General features: G+C 41.0%; 1 protein-coding gene across 3 annotated transcripts in view; it reads right to left on the bottom strand.

Annotated features, from left to right (window-relative positions):
• Positions 1 to 19,871, bottom strand: part of LOC131138340 (transcriptional regulator ATRX-like) — a 30,298-nt gene that overhangs the window by 1,125 nt on the left and 9,302 nt on the right. The window contains exons 10-33 of one of the 3 annotated variants that reach the window (XM_058087173.1): positions 18,362 to 18,422; positions 14,015 to 14,175; positions 13,700 to 13,900; positions 13,518 to 13,620; positions 11,487 to 11,556; positions 11,221 to 11,406; positions 10,470 to 10,614; positions 9,460 to 9,569; positions 8,053 to 8,196; positions 7,809 to 7,986; positions 7,272 to 7,409; positions 7,014 to 7,189; positions 6,827 to 6,944; positions 5,905 to 6,035; positions 5,759 to 5,832; positions 4,688 to 4,758; positions 4,492 to 4,609; positions 4,328 to 4,416; positions 3,820 to 3,925; positions 3,533 to 3,710; positions 1,765 to 1,956; positions 1,554 to 1,697; positions 1,400 to 1,471; positions 1,224 to 1,319 (exon numbers count right to left, since the gene is read on the bottom strand). In XM_058087173.1, the coding sequence (XP_057943156.1) occupies positions 1,224 to 1,319; positions 1,400 to 1,471; positions 1,554 to 1,697; positions 1,765 to 1,956; positions 3,533 to 3,710; positions 3,820 to 3,925; positions 4,328 to 4,416; positions 4,492 to 4,609; positions 4,688 to 4,758; positions 5,759 to 5,832; positions 5,905 to 6,035; positions 6,827 to 6,944; positions 7,014 to 7,189; positions 7,272 to 7,409; positions 7,809 to 7,986; positions 8,053 to 8,196; positions 9,460 to 9,569; positions 10,470 to 10,614; positions 11,221 to 11,406; positions 11,487 to 11,556; positions 13,518 to 13,620; positions 13,700 to 13,900; positions 14,015 to 14,175; positions 18,362 to 18,422 (3,062 nt within the window). Of the gene's footprint in view, positions 1 to 1,223; positions 1,320 to 1,399; positions 1,472 to 1,553; positions 1,698 to 1,764; positions 1,957 to 3,532; positions 3,711 to 3,819; positions 3,926 to 4,327; positions 4,417 to 4,491; positions 4,610 to 4,687; positions 4,762 to 5,758; positions 5,833 to 5,904; positions 6,036 to 6,826; positions 6,945 to 7,013; positions 7,190 to 7,271; positions 7,410 to 7,808; positions 7,987 to 8,052; positions 8,197 to 9,459; positions 9,570 to 10,469; positions 10,615 to 11,220; positions 11,407 to 11,486; positions 11,557 to 13,517; positions 13,621 to 13,699; positions 13,901 to 14,014; positions 14,176 to 18,361; positions 18,423 to 19,871 lie in introns of all 3 variants that reach the window. The other 2 variants (XM_058087172.1, XM_058087174.1) reach the window with 2 other exon arrangements.

Here is a 19,871-nt window from a genome sequence, read left to right as displayed (position 1 = left end):
ATGCCATTATAGCAGGGCCTTGACATGGCTAACCTTAAAAGAGGCTATAAAATGCTACTTTCAATCATTCAGAGTGCATGAGAAAGCTAAAAGCTGGCTTTAATCACATGGTCATGTATTAACAAGGACTGGAATTTCCAGTGTATAAGATTCACCTACTAAATTTAGGCAGAAAAACAAATTTGTACATAAATAAGCCACATCGGACTACAAGCCGCATATGTTTGCATCATAAAATGTCATCTATGTCTGCGAGGACCAGCTAGCTCTTCATTTCACAAGAGCCGAACATGGTCTATAAAAAAAAATACACAATGAGATTGGTAAGCCACTGCCAGGGTGGCTGCAATTACGTCAGCCTCCCTCTGGGCTCCTCTTGTGGACAGAGGACGCATTGCAGCTCACTGGCAGCCATAAACAATGAAATGCTTTGCTGGGACGAATGCTGCATTATGAAAAAAAGTTAAATACTTTTTAAAATTTTAAACCTGAATTGGCTGAATTTGGGTGTTAAGTTGCTGTGTGGTGAGTTTAGCATTAGAAGTAAGTAAGATGTAAGTTGAGTCAGACTGATACTATACTATATTATATTATATTAACTGTCATCCGATATTGAGTAATGACAACATGCGATTTCCGATGGGTTGACAAGCTTGTTCCCTTCCTAGCTTGTGATTGGCTCCCGTCAAAGAAAGAGCTAGCATTTTCCTCGCAGTATTTAAACGATTAGTAGCATTTCTGAAGTAAAGAAGATGTCACGATACCAGAATTTAGCCATCAATCATAATAACTCGCACGGTTCAAAGTGAGAAAAAAGTAACGTATTTTACACCAGAAATGCTATATTGCACAACACAGCAGCAACACAACCAATGTTGTCATAGCGATAAGGAGCAAACTGCTCAGTCAGCCTTAATGAGGAGTTGCTTCAGCATACTTCATATGCAGCTACTGTCCTTTTATTGTTTAAAAACTACATCAAGAGGTTGACTACAGCCAATGTTTTGTACCTGGTACTAATTAAGAGACCCCTCGGTTATTTGCTCGTATTATATTCCATACCAAAGTCATTTCCTGTAAAGGATGAATAAAGTTTCTACTAATCCAATAATTCCAAACCGTGCACACTGCTCTTTGGATGGTGTCACATGACCTCGTCTTTTCCCTTTCACTTTCACTTTCTAAAAGTGCATGCGTGAGGACGGTAGTGTAAAGTGTGTCACCAGTCGTAGGCAGTAGTCCTGGAGGGTGTGAGGCATCATCTGCTGCAGCAGCTCAAAGGCAGCCGCTACTTTGGATCTGCTCCCGTTCAGCAAGTCCTGCAAATGTGTACCATGTTCAGTAAAAGTCAACCTAAAAAAGTACAAACATGTACTTGTACAAAGTACAACATGCTTACCATCAGCTCTTCATTGCTTTTTGCATTCAAAGCGTCGAGGCTGAGTTGAACCGGAGCCTTGGCCGTGTTAGACTATGTGGACGACACGTGAAAATGAAGGGTGACGTGTATACTGTAATGTATGTAAGCCGCTGATCGGTGTACGCATGGTTACCTCGGCTTGATACTCTGCCCAAGCATCTTTGCGTTCTGCCTCAGTGAGCTCCTCCTCTTGCTTATGGTCCAGCAGAGATTCATGCTCATGGAAGCTGACGATGTGCTCTTTGCACTTCTCCAACAACTGCGCCAGAATTCCATCCTGACGAGCAACATACATCATAACCGTCATAATCATCAACACATAATAACACTCACATAAGAATTACCGTTGGTAAATCAGAGGTCTTTCGCTTGTTTTTCCTGGAATGAGGGTTGTCCAGCAAGTCCGGCTCAAACGTGTAAAGCTCCGTCAGCTCGGAAAGGGTGAAGTGTCTCTCAATCTGCTGCTGATCCACCACGCGGTACGACAAAGACTGCTTTGTCACCTGCCGATCATAGATCTTCTCCTCCATTGTGCCCTGCATGCCATGGTAACCAAGGGTGAAGGTGGTGGGGAATTAGGATTATTATCACAAAGGACCAAAATAGTTAGAAAGGAGCACCCTGTGTATATTTTTATCATGGGTGCCATAACTCCACAATGATACATTTACTTATTAATTAATTTTAGCAGCTTGGCAAAATAACATAATATAGTTAGTAATGGAAAACTCTGAAGGACAAAAAATAATACTAAATAAAGCTGTCAAAAATAGCATGTTTAACAGTGGTAACTAATATATTTCATTCATTACATTCATTTTTTATGTTATTAAAGCATGGGCACCTCTCAGTTATATAATAACACAAAAGTGGAGCTCTTTTAGAAATGTATGTTGACCTGAACACATCAACAGCAGCGCCAACACCATATACTCTATGTACAGCAGGGGTCTCAAACACGCGGCCCGCAGGACACTAGTTTGAGGCCCCCGCCTTGATATGAAAGTTTAATGTTAGTGCGGCCTGCGCAAGTTTGATATGGATGCTGTATGGTATCATGTACCCAGAAAAAATTATTACGTTTGATTAATGTTCATGTTAAAGGTTAAATAACTGTTAATAGTTATCCTCCCTATCCGTGTGGAAGTGGTAAGTTTTTGGCTATTTAAGTTTAAAGGAAATAACTTGAAGGCTACCGTTTAGGTCGCTAGCTCTCTAGTTTGCGAGTTAGCATGTGTCTCAAGACCCTGCAGTTGTGCAATATGTTGTAAATAAAAAGAGTATAAATGTGACTATAGTCGTGTTTTGTCATGTCTACAGGGCTCTAATAATGCTTTGTTCATTTTAATCTGAAAAAAATAATTTGTCTACCCACCAACTATATGTGGTTTCTTAAGTTTTTATTATTTGCCGTTTTATTATTATTATTATTATATTTATTTATTTATTACTGATTGATTGATTTTCTTTATTCTTGGTTTGTTTATTTATTTTTCATCTTATTTTGTGCAAAAAAATAAAAATTAAGATATTTGAGAACAGTGGAATGTTTTTAATAAATGTGTTGTTTTTTTTGGAAAACCTGATGCGGCCCAGCCTTGCCCAGACCCTAGCTCCAGTGGCCCCCAGGTAAATTGAGTTTGAGACCCCTGATGTACAGTATCTGCAACTCACAGTCTAGTCCTCCTCCTGGGAATGACATTTCCTCATTCAGGCGCAATCCCAAAACCAACATGTTTACTATGCATGTACTGTGTACTCGAAATAAACAGAAAGACAAAGACAAACATCATCCATTTTCTATACCGCTTATCCTCACTAGGGTCGTGGGCATGCTGAAGCCAATCCCAGCTGTCTTGGGGCGAGAGGCAGGGTACACCCTGGACTGGTCGCCAGCCAATCACAGGGCACATATAGACAAACAACCATTCACACTCACATTCATACCTAATATATTTTTCCATGACTGTATTTATACTCCAAAGGCCAAACTTTGGAATACTTCCAGGCCGTGGTACTATGTGGAAAACAATAATACTGACGATCCATGATAAATCGTCCACATATGATGACATCATACAGACTGCATGGTCATAAAACATCGGAGCTCACCTGTGCCAGGAAACGATACACAAACACCTGCTTGGACTGTCCGAAGCGGTACACTCTGTAGATGCTCTGGATGTCATAAGAGGGATTCCACGAGGCATCAAAGATGATCACCCTGTTGGCCGCCACCAGGTTGATGCCCAGTGAGCCCGCTCTTGTTGAGATGAGGAACAACCGACCACTAAGGGGACACGAGAGCATATCAGCAACATAACGTCGTCTCATGACACACACTTCCTGTTTATTGTCATGTAGTAAATATAAAATAAATGATGTCAGATCAAGTATACCGTGCATTATCATCATTATTGAAGTGATCGGCCCATTTCTTCCGTAACGCAGGGGTGGTGGAGCCATCCAGACGGTAGTAATCGATGTTCCTAATCCAGCTTCCCGCTGAGTCAACCAAGAGAGAAACATTAAACATTAAAGCAATGCTTTTATGGCGGTGGGCACGCCCCCTTTGAGAACTGAATGTACATAAACAAAGCATGACAATTAGATGTTACATAAGATAAATAATATCTCTGTGGCATTCAACACAAATGTAATGCATTAAAATAAATGGGTTAGCAGGATGCTAATTTACATTGGAAGCTCCATGAGCATTAGCAGGGATTCCCAAACATCTTATTAGAAACTTAAATGCACATTCCGCTTAAACAGATGATGCATAAGAAGCATAACAGGCTTCCAGCACATCAAATATCTCAATAACAGTAGCTACAGTACTTGGTGACTACAGCAATGCCCTTAGGACAAACAACATTTTTTTATGCCCTTATAACACAACAATACCTTTTGATGAATCAGTATTGCTGTGGCGATGAGAAGCAAGGAAGTTTTCAATCAGGTCCAAAGAGATCAGGGACTGACTGAACACGAGTCTGAGGAAAGAAGAACGTAGTGTTCATGGTGATGAGTAATGTTTAGAGAGATTTGGGGTGAGAAAAGACATCTACACTTTGTCGCCCAACTCTTCAGCCTTCCTCAGGATCTCGAATAAGAGCACCATTTTGCCAGAGTGCTTCAGTACTTTGGAGTCTTCTTGAGAGAACATATCTTGGAACCAGCACTGGCCTAGAAGGGGTATACAACAAACGAGCAGATTATTTGCAAGGTGATGTTGGGGGTGATATGGACACACAGTCTCAGTACCTTGAGATGCAACATTAAGAACACTTGCTGCATCCATCTTGGTTGGTCCACTGGAGGCGCTTCCGCTTGGTCTACTGAGGCAAGCACAATGAATGTACAGGAGTGGTGAGAAATGTGGCTGAGGTATAAAACCTGATACATCAGGGTTTGCCATATGTTCATTTATTGGTGGCATTTATGTATTTTTTTAAGATTTGCCACTATTGCTGAATGAAGTGCAGTAACATTAGATGGCATTGAAATTTAATGTTAAGAGTCCACTGGGCCAGTGCCAGTTGGTGCCAGTTCGCACCAATGCAATTTGCTGTGGCGCCTAGTGTCGCCAATATGGTGCCTAGTGGCGTGCAGTGCCTTAAACTGCCTCCCAACTGGCTCATGGTGGCCCATCACGGCAGCAAATATTTAGCGTGGTGGCAAGAAAATTTCAAAATGTTTAAAATCTTCCTCCACCAAGTGGAACCAAATGTCACAAACAATCCACCGATTGGAATCCACTGGAATGTAATGGTGCGAGCCAAGTTGCGCCAATGATGCTAGGAGTCCACTGAGCCAGTGCCAGTTCGTGCCAAAGGTTATGTGATTGGGGCATAGTGGCAACATGCCAAGCGAACATTAATTCGGCGCCACAGCGAGCAACTATGCGGCAATCACATAATCTTTGGCACAAACTGGCACCGGCCCAGTGGACTCCTAGCACAACTGTTGCAAAATGCCCACAAGGCATGCTGGATACTCCAGTGGTGACTACTGAGGGTGGTTTCTCGGCTGTGTCATTGCCAGCGGCGACGAACAACATGCTACGCTGCCACTGCCACTGGCCAATTGGTGTCCAACGCTGAATTTTTGGGGGAGAAAATACAGCCGGTACATGTTTTGGAATAATCCAAATACATGGGGAATAAAAACAAGCATTCGCTTTCAAAAACGATTATAGAACATATTTAAGAAAACTGAATAACTGGCCCTTTAAAATATACACAGGCATGGTGTTTTGGCCTGTAAAAAAAGACGAGCTGCAGGCCGCAAATGACCTTTGCACACTCCTGTAATAGCAGATGTCGTAGGTCTCACCTTTCTGTGGATTCTTCATTCTGGCACACAGTTGCAGCTGCAAAGGGATTCTTGGTTTCTAAACATCGCTGTAACTGAAATATGAAATCATCTTTTGTAAAACAAGCTGTGAACCTTTTTTGGTGACTTTTTGTTGGCTACTTTACCCTTTTTTCTTTGGCTTTATGGCTGAGTTGAAGGCACCAAGGATGAGTCCAAACTCGACCGAGTACTTGGAAATCCTTGAACAGGTTTGCACCGACCTTCATCTTTGCGCTGCCAAGCTGGCTGCTCATGCCTGAGAAGACAATCACCAACAAATTGTACTACACAATAAGAGAAATCATCCATAATGAGCATATTTTTGGCCATTTACAGCCGGTAGTTATTGTGTTTTTCTGGTCTGCCACATTAAACAAAAAACTAAAACAAAAAAAAATGGGCAAAATACATCAAACAACATGAAGCATTGTCTGCAAATATAAATAACATTGTTTTGACCGTAGGCTGCACAGCGAATGAGTGGTTAGCGCGCAGGCCTCACTGCTTGGAGACCCGAATTCAATTCCACCCTCGGGCATCTCTGTGTGGAGTTTGCATGTTCTCCCCGTGCATGCGTGGATTTTCTCCGGGTACCCCGGTATCCTCCCACATTCCAAAAACATGCTAGGTTAATTGGTGACTCCAAATTGTCCATAGGTATGAATGTGAGTGTGAATGGTTGTTTGTCTATATGTGCCCTGTGATTGGCTGGCCACCAGTCCAGGGTGTACCCCGCCTCTCGCCCGAAGAGGATAGGCTCCAGCGACCCTCGTGAGGATAAGCGGTAGAAAATGAATGAATTTTTTAGAAAATGTTTTTAGAAAATGTAAAAATATATAGATATTGTATATCAGAGTGGCCTTGCTTATGTGAACAGTTAAAGATCTCTGAGCCTAAGACATCATTGCTGTTCTTCTCATATCTGTCAGTTAATGTTTGTTAAAAAACAAAGGTTGTTTCTATTCTATTTTGTTAGTTAGAATTAGTTTCAAAGGTTTGTCCAATGAATAATGAAGGACATTTCGCCAAACAGCCATCCGTACTCACCACTGACATGCTGCAGGTAGTGGCTGTACAACTTATACTGCAGAGGCGACACCCTGACTGCCACCACATACTCATGCTTAGGAGGCAGAAACTGAGTCAGCTCTGAGTAATCTCTCCTCTAAAGGGGGAAAAAAGCTTTAGTCGCTATTGGAGTGAAAATACATACTACTAATACAGTAGTTCTTACTTGCACGCAACCATTCAACATAGCATGGAGGACGTGCGCCCGCCTCTTCATGATTCGGACGTCTTTTGGTGTGGAGTCGGCACACTGGCCGTTCTGTATCGGGTTGACAAAGCGGTTTCGGAACTCCTGCGATGAGCCCAGAAGATTCCGCTTGATGAAGCTGACCATGCAGTGGTCTGCAGCAATAAAAAAAAAAAAAAGAAAGAACACGTATGCATTAACCGTAACAATTGAGCAGTTGTAGAGGTGAAATCTTACACTCTATCAGGTTGTTTTGCAGCGGCGTGCCAGTGAGCACCACTCTTCGCCGTGTCTTCACAGCATTCATGGCTTTAGATATATTGGAGGTGTCATTGCGCAGAATGTGCCCCTCATCACACACCACAAAGTCTGGACCTAAAAAAGAAAAAAAAAGAGACACAGCTGAGAAGCCACAGACTGCCTCAGACTGCCAAAGAAATAATCATGGTCGAGTACCGTATTCTAATTTAGCTGGTCCTGTTGTAAACATTACCATCAGCAGCTGTGAGAGGGCGCTCTAGGCTTGTTGTTGGGGGAATAATTCAATGGATTCAGTGATGTGGTATGAGATCGGGAGCTTGGTGAACTTGCTTACCAGGAGTTACTTGCTTGTTGTGACTCACTTGTTAAGGCATGTTAAGGTATATTCTTTATGCTATTGTGTAGTTGAATGACTTCACTTCCAGATTAGATTTAGAATTTTGTGAAATAAGCAACTTATACACCGGAGTGAGTTAAAAGTCTGGATAATACCGTGTTCCTCAAGTATTGTACCTGGATTCACCAGTAGGTGCTTGAATTGCTTCTTTAACTCCGCATGGTTGGTTTTAGTGGATAGGGACAGATTTCTATACATTTCGTAGCCCATTATCATCACTCCTCCAGTACAGTGCCAGGTCTGCAGAGCTCGGAGTCGCTCAGCTGGAGACTTCACTGTGGCCAGCTCAGTAACCTGGAACATATTTGCAATCCAACATGAACCACATTGAATATTTAGGACTTACAATCAATCTTGTACCTTGACTTTCTTGCTCTTCAACTTTGTCTGCCATTTGTTGAACTCATTAAGCCAGTTGAGGACTGTGTTAAGAGGACACACAACCAGTGCTGTTTTGAAATGGAGGTTCTTTGACAGCAACACTGTGTGAAGGAAGGCAACCACCTTAAAGTAAAACAAAAAAAAACAAACACTGTGGGTGGACAGGAAAAAAAGAGAAAAACAAATTACAAATGCTTATACAGTAGAACCTCAGTTTTTGTATGCGTTGGTTTAAGACAAAAATGATTGTCAAAAAGATGTATTTTTCACAAACAAAGCATCCACACTCTGGTGACTCAATCCCTGTGAAGCATGCTGGGACACTATGGACGAATCCTTTAATTATCGTTTTGTGTGTGTGTGTGTGTGTGTGTGTGTGGAGGGGAGCTGAAAATGAAGAAAAACTCTTGTTTTTGCCTCATTCCTTCATCTTAGTAACTCATTCCGAGACATATTTATATGTTTTTTTATCACGTTTTTTTTTGCCCAAAGGGTTGATGATGCAACTCCACAATAGAAGAGAGACAAAAAGCGCATGGCTTGCATCCCTCCCATAGAAATACAGTACATGCTCCGCAGCAACCAGGAAGTGAAAAGGCATCTCGCCGTGTTGTACGAAGGAGGTTACGGGCTAAATTTGTGTCAAAGTTGTGCTTCAATTTGCCTTTTCACTAAATGCTGTTTCTTCCTTTTTTGTGTGACAACTGCTATTTTGTTGTCCTACTGCTGATTTTTAAAGAATGGAAAAAGGTAGAAAATTCTGATGAAAGATGAGAGTCAAATGTTTCTTTTGGTATGTACCATTAGTTGTTTTTTTCTTTAATTATGGCTGCAAAATAACTCACCATTTGTCCAAAAGAATTTAGAAAGAAAAGTATAAAGATAGCATCATGTCATGTAAAGATGACAAGTTAACACAAGTTAGAGCGGGTTTAACGGAGACACATAACAAGTAGTGAGGCGGGCCAGTGTGTGTAATGATGATTGTACAGTACCTATTGGTGAAGTTTACAACAAGTTTGACGTGACTGAAGTATACTCCACTCCAATCATACACTCTTAAAGTTAAGTTGGTAACTGACTACAGTGAAACAGTGTCTGCATCACTCTTCTGTGTTTTTGTTCATATTTTTTGGTTGTCTGGAACCATTATTTCTTATTGAATAAAATGCTTCGGTTGTCCTGTTTCGAGGTTGCACTGTGTATTGCTATTTTACCAGATGCAGACAAAAAGGGCACTGATGTCCAAGATAAATGTCCCCCATAGAAGAAAGTTCCTTTTCATTCAATCCTGCCCACTCTAAATACAAGTACTATACTTTGCTGCAGTTACCAGTCAGTGTGTTTGTTTGTAACTCTTGGGGCAGATGGTGCTTCTGCATATACCTGCAGAGTCTTTCCCAGGCCCATGCAGTGAGCCAGGATGCAGCCTGATCCCGGACTTGAGTTGGCCTTCTTCATGGACTCACAGCAGCTGTCCCAAATGAACTGGACTCCTGTTGAAGAGGACAAAGGGAAGGGGTCGGGGGGGGATTTATCTCAGAGAATGCACTTGGCAGTTTACCTCCTTGTTGGGCATTTCACAAAACACACAACTATAATTATATATACACACCAACGTTTTGGGACACAATTTTGAATTAATTAATCAGGGGATAGTGTCCTTTCAGTCCTCATTGTTAATTATTCTGCAGCTTGGAGAAAGCCCATAAAAGTCTATTATGTGTGGAAGAAGCCCATTGAACACCTTTGGGACGAACTACAAAAGAGATGCCAAACTAGCACCTCTCAGGTGTAAAGGTGTCTCAAAAAAGAAGGGACATATTCTTCAATTTCTATGTACAGTATAATACTCAGCTTGTCCAATATAGTTTATACCAAATGGAAAAGTGAGGAAATGAGGCAAGAAAAATAAAATGTGATTTAGGACAGATATTCTCAACTGGTGGGCCGGGACCCAAAAGTACGACATGGCTCCGTTCTTGTTGTGTCACAGACAGCTAGTTAATAACTACATTAAAATATAGAATAAACAATCAATGCCTGTTTTTATTTTTTAATTTGGAAGTAAATTAAAATGAATTTAAGTAAATTGAGCACTATTTTAGTCACCTTCCTCCATGGTATAAACCCATTGGACAGTAAGAAGTGAAATATCAGCTTTCTGTGTATTATTGAGTACAATTTTGATGTTTAATTTTAATGTATGCATGCAATTATATAACATATAAAAATGTTCCTGATCACTTCCTTCAAACAAAGCCTTAATAAATTCCTCAAAAATGCACTTCGGACATGAAATTATGATTTTTAGGTGGAGGACCCAACAATAATATATTCACTGATGGGGGAGCTCACTGATATAAATAAATGCCAATGTGTGAGTGTGTACTAACCGTCCACTTGGTGAGGCTTGAGGCAGGTCACCAGTTCCTCCTGCACCTCAACTAGAGGGATCTTGGTCTCCTCATCCTGATCCAGAATCAGTTTGGTGGTGACGGGACATGCAACTTGAGACAGCTCATCATCTACGATAGTTATCTGGAAGTGTATTAATAATTAGAACTTGAATTCACAGTATATAGTACCTTTCAAGGAAACAAAGGACACGTTATACAGTATTACTAAGGGTGTCACGAGATTAAAACCTGACAAGATTTCCCGTTTGGAGAAAAGCTGTCTGGCGAGAACATGGCAGCCAGAAGCCAATCAGACTGAGAACTATGGCACTGTTCCTATGAATGATAATAAATGTAATATGGACGTGGCAGTGTGGAAGGCAGTATTGGAACTCTACATTAAGTGCTTTACATCACATCACACATGGAGATGTACGGGCTTGTCTGGAACCTTAATCACCGCTAACAACATTAAAAATGTCAGCACTGGCTTTGTGACTCGGTTAAATAAAACCGTTCGTTTGTACAGCCAGGGATTTCATTGCACATGTTAAAATTTTGTCTCGCCTTGTTCTCGTGGACCCAATTCCGTGTATTGTCTCGTGTGTTGAGTGTCTTGCGACACCCCTAAGTATTACTTGAAAAAATATTAATAAAATTCCATTCCATTTTCCTCCTCTTATCCGGGTCCAGGTCGCACGGGCAGCGGTCTCAGTAGTAGTCTCAATAAAATAAAATTAGTTATTACCACTCGTCGATCTTCCATCTGTTGCTCTCTCCTTGCCAGCCGTCTGCATCGCTCCTCCTCCTCTCGTAGTGCTTCCTGGGTCTCAGCACGGAGATTCCCATCTTCAATAATTTTGCGGATCTTTTTGCGTTTTCTGGGCGTGCCCTGGCTGTTGCTGACTGCAGCATCTGTGTCTTCTTGCATACTCTGCTCCAATAGCACAACGAGATGACCATCTTCTTACCAGCAATAAATGACAGTGGTAATCATAGGATGAAGAGGGTTACCTTCTCACTGCTGGAGTCAGACAACAAAATGCAGGGCACCTGGGACACTTCTTTCAATTTAGAGGATGAACTGGAGCAAGAAAACATATACATGTGAAGTTCACTGATTGCTTATATGCAGTGTATACATCCATGTCTATTGATCAAAATATAATTACTCAATATCCATCCATAATTTTTTTGTTTATCTCAGGGGCAGCCGGGTAGGGAAGTAGGGGCGCAGGAAAGCCCAGACTTCCCGATCTTCGGCTACTAGGGGCACACCTAAGTGTTCCCGGGTCAGCCTTCAACAGCGTGTCCTCGGTCTGCCCCGAACCCTCCTCCTTGTCAGGAATACCTCATCAGGGAGGCATCTTGACCAGATGCCCACCCAGGGCTCGACTCTGAGCTCCTTCGAGATGACCGTGCTCCTCACCTTATCTCTCCTACTACAGAAGCTGCATCAAAATGCCTGGTCATCTCACGCTCCAGTCTTCCCTCACTTGTGAACAAGACCCCGAGACACTTGAACTCATCGTCCTGGGGCAAGACCTCACTCCCAACACAAAAGGTGCAATCAACTTTTTTTCCAGCAGAGAACCCTGGCCTCTGATTTGGAGGTGTTGAGTTTTATCACAGAAGCTTCACACTCAGCTCCCAGTAAACGCTGAAGGTCACATTTTCATGAGACCACCACATCATCTGTGGATCGCAGAGACAAGATCCCAAGGCCCCTAAACTGGACCCCCGTATCTAATTGGATGCGCCTAGAAATTCTGTCCATAAAAATTAGGAACAAAACCGGAAGCGCATGTGGGTTTTTTTTCTCAAAGATACACTGTAGACTTTGTTTTGCGTCAGGTTGTCTGTCTAATGAAAAATATAGATTTTGAAACATACTCATTGTTCTTAGCAAAATAATGCACTGTCATGTTCTAAAGCCCATTTTGTCAGCATGTTTCTCAGAGTACTCAAAAAAACAAAAATATAGAAGATAAAGTGGATATCTTGTATATGCAGGATCTTCTATGTACATTTTGAAGTTGTTAATGATTGGTGAAATAGAAAGTCCATGTTGGTAATGGTTACATTATTGAGGTATACTGATAACAAAATGAATATTGGGTAATATTTGGTCTTTTCTTTAGTGGTGATTTAATCATGGGCAGGGTTTTTTTTTAGGGGGTCGGGGGGGGGGGGGGGGGGGGTCACAAAAAATGATATTTTTAATGAGTGGCTTAAGGCAGAACGGGAGGTAGCAGAGATGAGAATGCTGAGGTTCTCATTGGGAGTGACCAGGATGGATAGGATCAGGAAGGAGTACATCAGAGGGACATTACATGTTAGAGGCCTTGGAGATAAAGTCAGAGAGGCCAGACTGAGATGGTTTGGACATGTCACTTGGCACATATTCACTATATATATTGGTAGAAGGATGCTGCGTTTAGAGCTGCCAGGTAGGAGACATAGAGGAAGACCAAGGAGGAGGTATATGAATGTAGTGAAGGAGGACAAGGGGGTAGTTGCATTAGAGAGACAGATGGAGAAGAAAGGGTTGGATGGAGAAGATTGATTTGCTGTGGCGACCCCTGAAGGGAAAAGTCAAAAGAAAAAGAATAAGAGGCTTAAAATAATTTCCAGTGGAAGTCATTATTTATGTGGTGTTTGCATAATGGGCCCACAATTTTTCATATCAAGTAGAGGTACTTGGGAAATAACAAATGATACTTTTCACTTAGCGGGGGATGCACCTTCCGTTTTGCTTTTAACACACAGGGCTGCATACAGGGCCAAACAACTCCATGTTATGTATTCATATCTAAAAATGGTCTGGTGTCCAATCAATCACAATTGTTATCAATGACGTTTTGTGAGCGCAATGTATTTTTTTCCACAATTTTTGAATGAAACATTGTACAGTTAGCTTTTTAATGTTTTTTTTTAGATGTGGCAGGGATTGAACCAAAGTTTTGAGTGCACCACAACTTAAAATTTTGACTCCCTTGTCAGGTTTTTAGTCAGGTTTGGAAAATGCGTCATGTGCTTTTGTACCTTTCTAGCTTTTCTTCCTCCTCTGACTCACTCAGCTCCTCGCTCATTCCAAAGTCTTCCAGCTCTGACACATTATTCTCAGCGTCTCCAGTTTCATCATCAGCTGCACACAAAGCAGAGTCACCTGTTAGAATTCCATGGTGTAACACAAAACCAATGTGTCATGTACAAAGTCTTCTCACTGCTCAACTGCTTGGGCCCAAGTCTTTGCTTCTTCTCCTGCTTTCCTTCTTCAACTCCCGACCCCGCGTTGTCACTTCCTACCGCCTCATCCAGTGTCAGTTTGTGGCGCAGCAGGTGGTGGTTCTCCACGTTGGGTCGATCAGAGCCGGCATCAGAAGAGGGAGAGGCCATGTTATCCCCTGCAGCAGTCATTTCAACACCTTTAACAGCAAGCAGTGGCTGCACTTTGTGATCGGCCTTGAGTCAATGTTTTTTCACTTGTGCTTATTTAAAAGATGCACAGGGTGGTGCTATTCAATGTAAGGCACACTCACCATTTTCTCCATTCTCTTGTCCACTTTCCACACTGGCTTGTTTTAGCTCCCTTTCAGTTTCAGAAGCGGAATCATCATCCTGTGTTTCCACATCTGATGAGAGATCATCGGCCGAAGAGAAGTTGGCATTGATTTGGGCCAAAAGTATTTTCTTAGCGATTCTTTTAAAAAGTAAAAGAGAAGGAGAGGGTACCTCAGGGTCATTTATCATCATTGGCCTCAGCTGGATAGATAGATATGGCAAGGAATAAATCACATCAGTTTTTGTCCCATACGTTACTTTCCGCATTGATCAAATCTGTGATGTGCCAAAGCCAAACAATGAAATCAAACAGAGAATGCAAAACTGCTGACGTAGAGGAAAGAGTGATAGGCAAAAAAGACACACTTGAAACAGCAGACGTTGGAAGACATTTTAAAGAGCAAAGATTTATTAGAGCAAGCAAGTTGTACGCACAGTTGTCACCAAAACAGACATTTTTATAGTGTATCCCCCTTCTAGCATGGTCTTTTCTTTTTATTACATCAATCATCTCGCTTAGTTTTACACCTCACAAGTACATCATTTAGACAAGCGTATTGGGACAACAGGTCCATTACATAAACAAAGTGAAAAAGTAAGGAAATGTGGTCTCCAATCCGTTCGCAGCTACAACAGCTTCCACTCATTTTGGAAGACTTTGGACAAGATGCTTTTTTTTTATCCACTCATCTGGATTTGAGGGGTTAATAGTGACTTGTGACAGAGACGTGGCTCAGGGGTTTCATGTTCTCCCACACGACCTTCCCCAAACTATTCCACCAACATTGGAAGTGTAACAGTGTCCAAAATGTCTCCATAAGAATAACCGATGTTTAGGAGGAAAGAAGGAATGGAGTCCAACCCCTCACTGTCCCCATATGGTAAACCCATTTTTGTTCATCCCATAGTCCTATAAATCAGCATGAAACACATACAAAACTACAACTCATAAATAAAAACTGTACATCCAAAGTAGTGTACATTGTTTCTCTACATTGTATACGGCACATGGAGCAGAATTCCCTACAAATGTCTACAAATGATCCCTTGTTTGAAGATGGTGGAAACACCATCACCTTTAAATGCAATTAGGTTTTGAAAAGTCTGTAGTCTGTATTAAGACAATCCAGAATGGAGCATGTTCCATCGGACATCTTCCAGGCTTGAGCTCAACTGTCCGTCGTGTCAAATCTCCCAGAAATCCCGATGCTTGCACATGCCCCTGATCTAAAAGTGCGTCATCAACATGAGTCACTAGAGGGAGGGATGCCGCCATCTTCACTGTCACTGAATCCGAGGTGTTAGACAGACTGGGAAGTGTTTACGCACAAGATGGCCAACTGCATGGATATTTTCCATGTGCTGGCCTTACTCAGCAACAAATAACATGATCTTCACATTCCTGCTGACCATTTTACTAAAGGTTGTCACTAAAGCTACAAACACGACTGAGTGGAGGGCTACAAAATCCCACATTTAAGACATTCCTTCCTAACAGCACTGCAATCACTGCTGTGCTGTCAGAAAATCCGACCTGGAGAGAAAGACACGAGAAACATGGGTGTCATTAAAAAAAAAAAAAGACATTATGGGTTTTTGGATGCTTCATAATTGTTGTTTCACGGCCCACTCTCAATTCTCAGATTTCTAACATTGTTATTCATGTTTGAAAGTACTGACCTGTAACATTTAAACAAATTAAACAAGAGAACTGCGACTGCTTTCTCAGCAGTGTGCACTGGAATGCAGTCAAAGTCCCCATTTTAAAAAGCTGCATTAAGCTTTAGAAAATGGTCAGCAGTAATGTTTATCTGTGCATAGAAAGTGGGGTAAAACACACAAAGGCGGAAATAACTTGTTTTCTAAATGGCGGCCTACTGGGAAAAGCCCTTCTGAGTCAAATTATGGGTACAGTTTCAACTGCATAAGCCCACCCTGCACCGCATGACCCAGCCTTGAGCAGCAGTAATGAAATTCCATTCATCTTACTGGTGTGGTGACTGATATCGCGCAGCCTCAGCAGATAAAGGCTTGCATGTGCATTAAAGAGACCATAGGGTAAGCTGATCATGCAGAGAAAAGGCTCACGGTAGACATCATCATCCCAGCAGAGCAGCAGAACTTTATACAGGTGGTCCGTTGTTTCGTGGTTACGTACACGCTCCCATAAATTAACTAACAACATTTTGGCCCAAATATAAGACTTGTTAGAGTGGATGAATACACATAGGTGCAGCCACACTACCCTCAACACTGGACTGTGGCATTGTAACGTCTGCCTGTGGTAAGGAGACAATGAGTGGCTAGGAATTAACTTGGGTGTAAGAACAGACTTACACCTAAACACGACTTACATCACAGCCTAGGCAAAGAACCTATACCTAACCTGAGGACCACCTGTAGTACAAGTACACTGGCAGCACTCCGAGTATTTGAAGTCATCTCTAGATATTCGGTTGATAACTGCTAATTCATCATTTGATTTGTCAAGCATATTAGGGTGTGAGTTTTCAAACTCAAAGTAGGCAAAATCAAAAGTCAAGAGCGTACACGTTCTTGAACACCACATCTACATTCAAAATGTCAACAAGTATTTGCATATGTGACAACAAGATTGCTACTGATTTTAAATGGCAACCCATCCATCGTTTGTTGTGACAAGTTTGGACATTCTTATTGTGGAGTGACTAAAGGCAGTCCCGCATGTGTCATCTACCTAAAAAGAGACTAAATACCCGTTTTTAAAGTATTATGTCACAATAAAATTTATTATTCATTATAGTGGCAAGTGCAAATCCCAGAGGCTTGATGTTGATGCCTTAAATGCCTTGAACCCTTTAACAACAAAAAATCGGCATGCACCACAAATCACATTTTTGCAACAGCAGATGTCATTTGTGTCTACAAAGATGGTATAAAGCAGTAAGAAATAAGACTATATCCATCACAAAAGCTTGGGGTTCACAGGTATGCATTATTATTACTCTTTTTATAAGTCGTAGACGAGTTAAAAATATAAGTTTCAACATTGGTATTCAACACAAACCAATGGAAAGGCAGCTTGGTTAAAATAGAGATCATTTTTGTGGCCCAAATTTTTTAAACAGGACCTGGAAAGAGGAAAGACATTTTAAAGCTGGAGAAAGTAATCAAAAGGGTAAATAACAAAAAGCGAAAGTGGGCTCAAAGGGACTGTTTGCAAGCGTTATATCTGCCTCTACCTACACCGAGCAAGTAAGCCACGCCCCACATAACAGACACACATACACCGCAGTGTGGCTAAGCGCTGATGGTGTAAACGTTACAACACCCTTCATGAATATTTTTATATCTAAGACAAAAGGCAAGTGCAACATCGGTAAAACACTGAAGTTGTGTATGTGCACACTGCAGGCGTGTGTGTGTGTGTGTGTGTACAGGACAGCAATAAACGGCATTCAATTATCTAATGACAATTTCTGCCCATTTTTAATTGTAATGGACTGTCTTGTAAATCAAAAATGGTGGTGGTGTTGCAAGCCAGTTGCAAATAGTCCCTTTAAGACCCTTGCATATTATATTGATGTTAGATTCAATTATATATATTTCGAACTCTTATTTGGGATTAATGCAAAATTAACACTAATAGAAATCACCCACTTCCGATTTGATGCGTAGGAGAAAATAACAACAATGATATTGAAGGTGAAGCATTTAAGTTTTATTCTTGCCAACAATTTTGACTAGAAGAATAGAATGTGAGAGATTTTTAAAATGACTTAAGTAACAAAAATGTTACTTTTTTAAGTAAATAAGAGCAGGGAGGAAAAAAAACAGGCAAGATTTAAACTTCATACTTCACCAGTAAAAGTATTTGCATCACATTTGCATTAGTTAAAAGTGCTGCTCACTGCAGTACAACACATCTTTGTGGATTGTGTACCCACATGGAACAGCAGGCTGGACTTCTTATTCAGTTAAAATACTTTCACAGGACAGAAACCTGTCGTGCATAAACAGGTTAGACTGTAAGGCAAAACAGTTCCTCTTTTCAAAGCTTCTCCCTTTAAACGGCTGAAGCAATCAATAGGATAATACTGATATACATTTGAATGTACAAGAATTGTTTACATTTAGAAAACGGCCCGTATGATTTCAACCATTAAAATGTGTATTTGATCGCCGAGGCTCTGCTGCAGCTACGTTTTGGTCGAATTTGAAAAGACCGCAAGTTACTCTTGATGGGATGGGAGTTGGTGGTTTGAGCACAGGGTTTGCGTCTCGCAGCCTTTCTCCCAAATCTTTGTTGTTTCACACACTCTACATCCAGGTTTTTAGAACCATACCTATTTTCGGGGTCGTCGTCATCCCCTGCTGCCCAGGTGGGCCCAGACTGGTCCTCATCTCCTGTAAAATAAACAGTACAAACATAAAGGTCTAAAATTACGACATACTGCCAAGGCACAGCAAAAGGGTATACTGGCGCTTTTGCTTTCAACCCCGTGTTTCAGAACTTCCACTGGCTCCCTATCCCTTACAGTTTTCAATTCAAAATCCTCTTACTCACCCGTCGCGCTTGCCTTAAAGACTTGCTCCACCCTTACACCCCTTCCCGGATGCAATTCTCCTGACTGTCCCTAGGACCAGCCACCGATCCTGGGGGACAGAACCTTCTCTGTTGCCAGAGACTGAGAGACTGTTGCCTAACTGAACTCTGCCCTTTTGGGTAACTTTCTACTGTTATTTTGCTATTTTGTATAGTATACTGTATGTAATTGATTGCTTTTACCATGTAACGCGTCTGAGTTTTGGAAAAGTGCTCTATAAATAAAATCTATGATTACTACGGACAGCATTTCTAGTACCGTATTTTCCGGTCTATAAGCCACACATTTTTCAGTGTGGCTGGTGCGACTTATACAGACCTGATCCAAAAAGACCAATTGAAAAATAGTTACAATTTACCTTTTACACATTTGGATATTAATAAGGTTTAAAGTAGAGCTATAATATGCTAAAGAAAAAGGGGGTGGGACAAAAATTGAAATTATTATTGAAATTATTGAAATGAACATTTAAAACTGAAATAGGCCATTTTATCAGCTGATCAAAAGTTTAAGACCATCGGTCAAAACATTAGAAAAAACTCTTCAAACAGAACAAAAAGATTTCTCAGTAGAACTCAGTAATGACTAGCTCCACTGTTCTTGCTAAATCACTCAAAAATTGGTTTGGGCATGCTTGATGCGAGTGTTTCCAGGAGGCTATTGGGAACATTGGGAACTCCACATGGTGAAGATGACCTCACAAAGGGCATCCACTGTCTGGAACTGATGGCCATTTTTACTTCCCTTGCAATCCATCCCCAAATGTTCTCTACATTTAGAGAATGTTGATATTACTACATACATACATACATATACATACACACACACGTATATATACACATACGTAGACATATACATATACACTACATACACGTATATATACTCATATATGTATATATACATGTACATATACATATAAATATACATATATACACATACACACACACACACATATATATATATATATATATATACACACACACACGTTATATGTATATATACACACATATATATATACATATACACATACAATATATATATATACATATACGCATACATATATACATACATATACAGTGAAGAAAATAAGTATTTGAACACCCTGCTATTTTGCTATTTCTCCCACTTAGAAATCATGGAGGGGTCTGAAATTTTCATCGTAGGTGCATGTCCACTGTGAGAGAGATAAACTAAAAAGAAAAATCCAGAAATCACAATGCATGATTTTTTAACAATTTATTTGTGTGAT

This window comes from Doryrhamphus excisus, chromosome 11, assembly GCF_030265055.1.
Source record: "Doryrhamphus excisus isolate RoL2022-K1 chromosome 11, RoL_Dexc_1.0, whole genome shotgun sequence".
Classification (NCBI taxonomy): domain Eukaryota; kingdom Metazoa; phylum Chordata; class Actinopteri; order Syngnathiformes; family Syngnathidae; genus Doryrhamphus; species Doryrhamphus excisus.
This window is presented reverse-complemented; position numbering and strand designations above follow the sequence as displayed.